The following is a 5,185-nucleotide window of genomic DNA, read 5'->3' on the forward strand; positions in this document are numbered from 1 at the left end:
TTGGTAAAACGATTTCATGCTTCCCCACCCACCTCCCATTTCATTCACTCGAACTAATTGCCCCAATGAGGACATCAAAGATGGTCTAATCTACAACTCGGATCTAAAACTGCTGGCTCAAGGTCTAATTTTAACCGTCATTTTAAGCAATCATCTGTTTTCTTTCATCTGTGAATAGTTCACTATGATGTTTACATAAACCCTTCAAAGGAAAACAGTGAGATATTAAAGATCTCCTGAGATTGGCACACGTCGCTTTTTCCCCATGACTAACAGCCATGGAGAAAATGACGACCTTCATGAAATGTTTTAATTATTCTATCACTTAAACTCGGTAAGCTTTTTGTTGTTGTTGTTGTTGTTGTTGTTGTTATCACTGATGTAAAACAATTTTAGTCATGATGCTGATTTTAAATCACTACGGCATCAGATGCTGATCTGCTCTAACCCTGTTGCTCGATTCAGAAAGTCCGAGTGCCTCCAGCTGCTGAAAAAAAAGGATGCACTTGAATCATGTCTTGTGCTGAGTGGACAGTAGTTAAAAAAAAAAAAAAGTGGATTGAGTTCAAGACCTGGCACTTCTCCTTCTCCTTGAGCAACTTAACAGTTCACTTTTTCATCTCAAGTTCATCTTCCCTGACAGACCCGAACGGAATAGAAACCGAGTTCCCGAGAAAGCATCAAAACCAAAACATGAAATCTGACCTTCTTCTTTAAAACAGTTAAGTGAGGGATTTCACATACCGAGGCTGAGTAAAACATGCAGCTTCAGCCATTATCCATTTCGGAATATATGGAGCTTCATTTTCCAAATCTACATCTTTTGTTCTCACACCAAAAATACTCAAAATGATCTTTATCTAGGCATAATTTGGGGATATCTGAAGGGTTTTTTTTATTTTTATTTTTTTATTAAACAGCTCAGTTTGCAAACAAGAAATACAAACATTTATACAAAAACAGACACGTTCTGACCTTCATAGTTGAGTTTGAAGCCATGAGCAGAAACGGCAAAGTCGCTGGTCAACCTCAAGGAGAAAACATTCCCTGTGCTGGTGACAGGGGGAGGAGCCTGGAAGCCTGTTAACCTGAAAGAAGAAAACAGAGCGATGTGATTAAAATTATGCATTACCAAAAAAAAAAAAAAAAAATTAGACTAAATAAAGCATAAAATAAAACAAGAAACTGGGTGTCTTGTATCTTCCTGAAAGGTTTACATAATATTTTCTATAGCTCACTAAAGAATGTTCATTCCAACAAAACTTGACTAGTTCAGCTACTCAGTTCAAAATCTCCAACGTTTTCAGATCAAAGTAACATTTCCAATTCATTTGGTGCCCAACATCCCAGAGTCTGGGAAAAGAGACGCAGAGAATCCAAGCTACGTGAAAAGTCCATCAGCTTTTCCTTCTGCCTACAAGTTTGATGGAGATTTGGACTTTGTTTTCCAGCACGTCTTGGCATGTTCCCCCACATTCAAAATGACCAGTTCCTGCTTTACAGAGCATGGCAGTTTGGTGCTAGATTCACCAGGAACTTGGCCTGAGCTAAAGTGAAGCATGGATGATGTACTCTGCAGTTTTCCATCATTTTAGGATGACTGTTTTTGTTGTCAGTATAGGTTTTTTTTGTAGTGAACTTATATTCTAATTTTCTGAGATATGGGTTTTCATTAGCTGCAAGTGTGTCTCACAAAGTTTTCTCGCTTCTTTTTTTTAGTTACCGATGGAACAAATGAACACTGGAAACATCTTATTTTAAATTTTGTGCTCAGACCTTCATGGGTCGTAGCATAACATTGTTTCCTTGCCTCAAGATTATACTAAAAGGCGAAACGTCTTCATGTTAGATAGGACTTAGTCAACCTTAAGCTCTTTCAAAAAACATTGAGGAAACTATTAGGAAATCTGTTTTCAGGAACTGTTTGTTACAAAAAAAACAAAAAAAAAACACTGTGCATAATGCATTTTCAAATAAATTAATATAATGATGAATGGGTTCAGTTAGGGCTTTCAATTTGATAAAAAGCAAGTGTTCAACAAATTGATATTTTTTATACTAAAACCTCTCTGCAGATGAGTAAACAAGAAATAAGGGTGGGTTGGGGGGGAGAAGAAAAGGCCACATGAAATCACTCAGCTCAGCATCATGTCTCAGTTTATCCTCAAATAAATGCCGCATAACTGCCCAGGTGGGCCTTCAGCTAAGAGACAGCTAATTGAGGAGGAAACACGAAGGAGGAGAGAGAGGAGAGCTGGATCTTTTTTCACGTCTGGAAAAGAGCCAAGCCCTTGTGCTGCCACTACAACATTTTCTGTATTCTCCCCAAAGCTGCCATTCTTTCTTTCTTTCATTTCATTTTCTACATTCGTTACATTTTCTCTTTTTCTCCCCTCCCCTTTCCGCCAGTTGAGCAAATACTGGCATTGTGTTACTTCTCTCCCTATTGTGCTCATCATTTATTCTCCCATCAATCACATTTTTACATTTTCGGTTTGAAATAGTGGTACAACATGCTTCTTTAAATGTGTTTTTTTTTTGTCTTTTTTTCTGAAATTTGACACTATAGCTAAATTGTGTTTAATTCTATCTAACAAACTTTAAGCTTTCCATTATACATCTGAGTGCAATGCAAAGACTTAAGGTGGTAGGGCCAGTCATTACAATCTTAAAATATTGTTGCATAAGTTGCACTTCCAAGTGTAGCAGCTTTCTCATTTCCAAACATTTGACTGGAACAATAATCACTGTCAAGTTTGCATGTTTATAAAAACACATGGAATCGTATCCATCTTCCATACAAAGCATGAAGTAAAAAATAGTACTGAATTTCTTCATTACAAGTAGGATCATAATCTTCACTCCAATTTATGTATTTGTTTATTAAATTCAGTATTCATTTTTGATCTTCTATCATGCCTAAAATGCTACGTGCCATGTTTTCAGGAGGCAAAATAACCAGTTGCAATGCATAAGGACATAATACCACCATGGGAGTTTATATGAAGGAATCAACAACAACCGAAGCAGATTTTTTTATTTCTTATCACAATAAAAGGTTTTACCTCAAGTGGAAAATTTACTCTCTACATTGTGATACATTTTAATATCAAAGTATTACTGAAATGTATCCTGCATCGTAGTTCTTTTTGTTCACACGCGTATCTATACAATACGCACACAAATAAATGCAAAAGTACACGCAGAGACCTGACCGGTGTTTCGAACTGATCATTGTTCCATGTTTAGTTTCACGATTGACCGATTTTTACCAATGTTTCCACTTTTAACCTCATTCAACTGTGGAGCCACATATCTTCACCTGGAAGGCAGAAGACTGAATTCATGATCCATTGTGTTAGGCAGATTTGTAAAGTTTGTCAAATAAGCAAGGAAATTTTCTTGATGCATGCCAATAATGTGATACTCTGAAACAGATTAGGTTCTTCTACGTGACCAAAGGATTTGTCATCTATTGAGACTGTTTAAGAAATGAGAAGTGGTGGTGACTCTCTTTTTTAGACCATCACTGTATTTTCATTTGTGTTTCACCTCTTCCACTTTCGTGCTCGTTCTTGCAACTTGTGGTATAATAGCGGCTCTATAAAGCCGTCTCTTTACCCTTCAGCAGATAGAATATCATTAAAGTAAAACTCAAATCCCCCTGCTTCCTCTCCAGAATCTAATTTCCTTTACTTTCACTCCAGCAGATGCAAAACCCTCAGTGCGCACAAACACACCACTCGTTTTATTGTGTCACAATTTAAATCTGGGTTTACGTGTTTCAAGATTTATGAAGTGAAAGCAAAATTCCCTTACAGAAATTGAAAGTGGGTTAGGAAAGAGACTTGTGGGTGTTGGTGTACGTGCACACAAGAGTCTGATAGCGTGAAATCGCATCAGTATGTGAAGTAACTGGTTAATATCACTGGAGTGATTTCCTTGCTCTTCCTGTCTCATACACAACAACAAAGGAAGCTACGCGCAGGATTGTAATACAATCCAACACACAACTTCCAACGTAAAACATTAAACAAAGCAGTCCAGCGATTATGATTGATAGAGCCTGTCATTTATCATTCCTGCATCCGGTTGTTGTCATTGTTAACCTACAAAATATACTTTTCAACATTAATGCTGTCATTATGGTAGAAAAGAGAAGGCTTAAAACATTAATGGCAGCATTTGTTGCTACACCCACCAAAAAGGCAGCAAGTGTGTAGGATGGGGCATTTTTGAAACCAAAAACTCTCCTGCTACTTATTTTGATTTTTTTCTAATTCAGTATGGGTAGAGACTGCCGACATTTGCATATTTTATGCAAACATGGTTTGAAGGATTTTTGATAAAGTAAGGATCCTGGTGTGCCTCCACACCAGTCTTTTACCAACACCCTTCATCACATTACAGTTGAAACTGTATGTGACATCGTAAAGCACTATGTAGAAGAGACTAAGATAAACAGTTCTCAAAGTTCTGTTCAGCTATTATTAAAGCTATTATCTCCTACACCAGAGGTTCCCAAACTGTGGGAACCCCCCCATCCCCTGTAGGGGATGGGGGGGGCGCAGTGCCATTGCATGGGGGGGCGCGAGAAGCGTAAAACATGAACGCTGTATGCGCTGGGTTTTTACCTTAGAATGGTCAACTTTCTGTTATTCCTATGTCAATTTGATACAGTAGGGGATACACTTCCCATATCTGTGTCCTCTGTCACTTTTATCAGCAGTTAAAACTGTTTAATCTCTTGTTAACATGTGGTAACCTGTTTTTCCGAGCCGCCTTTAAACGCAACATGAGCGTTGACGCTAGCACTGGGTTTACACCTGTGCGGCAGTGAAGGAGACCTGCTGCTGCTCCAGGTGTGTTAGAATCATGGCAGCAAACCAGCAAAACGCAAAGAACTTTTCACAGTTTTCCCCCCAAACGAACCGACTGAGTTGAGTAAAGCTGTTGGATGCAGGTAATGTTAGCTAAAGGATGACTAGCTAGCTAATATCAATACATCACCTTAAGCTTAACAGGTAGCCTGTAGGCTACCGATGTTGTCGTCTATGTCCAGCTACGTACATTAATTCCCCCCCCCCAAAAAAAAGTTAGACAGGGGATCTCTAAGAATCCTCTTCCCCGGGGGTGCTGTGGTGGCGCAGGGACAAAGCACAACCCATGTATTGAGGCCTTGGTC

The 5,185-nt window shown here is 38.6% G+C and overlaps 1 protein-coding gene across 2 annotated transcripts in view; it reads right to left on the minus strand.

The window, feature by feature from the left end:
* Positions 1-370: 370 nt before the first annotated feature.
* csmd1a (CUB and Sushi multiple domains 1a) overlaps positions 371-5,185 on the minus strand; it is a 120,726-nt gene continuing 115,911 nt past the window's right edge. For both annotated transcript variants that reach the window (XM_016677939.1, XM_007564878.2), the window contains one exon: positions 371-1,088. In XM_016677939.1, coding sequence (XP_016533425.1) covers positions 950-1,088 — 139 coding nt within the window. In that variant the 3' untranslated portion in view covers positions 371-949. The remainder of the gene's footprint in view (positions 1,089-5,185) is intronic.

This window comes from Poecilia formosa, unplaced genomic scaffold, assembly GCF_000485575.1.
Source record: "Poecilia formosa unplaced genomic scaffold, Poecilia_formosa-5.1.2 Scaffold169, whole genome shotgun sequence".
In the NCBI taxonomy this organism is placed as follows: domain Eukaryota; kingdom Metazoa; phylum Chordata; class Actinopteri; order Cyprinodontiformes; family Poeciliidae; genus Poecilia; species Poecilia formosa.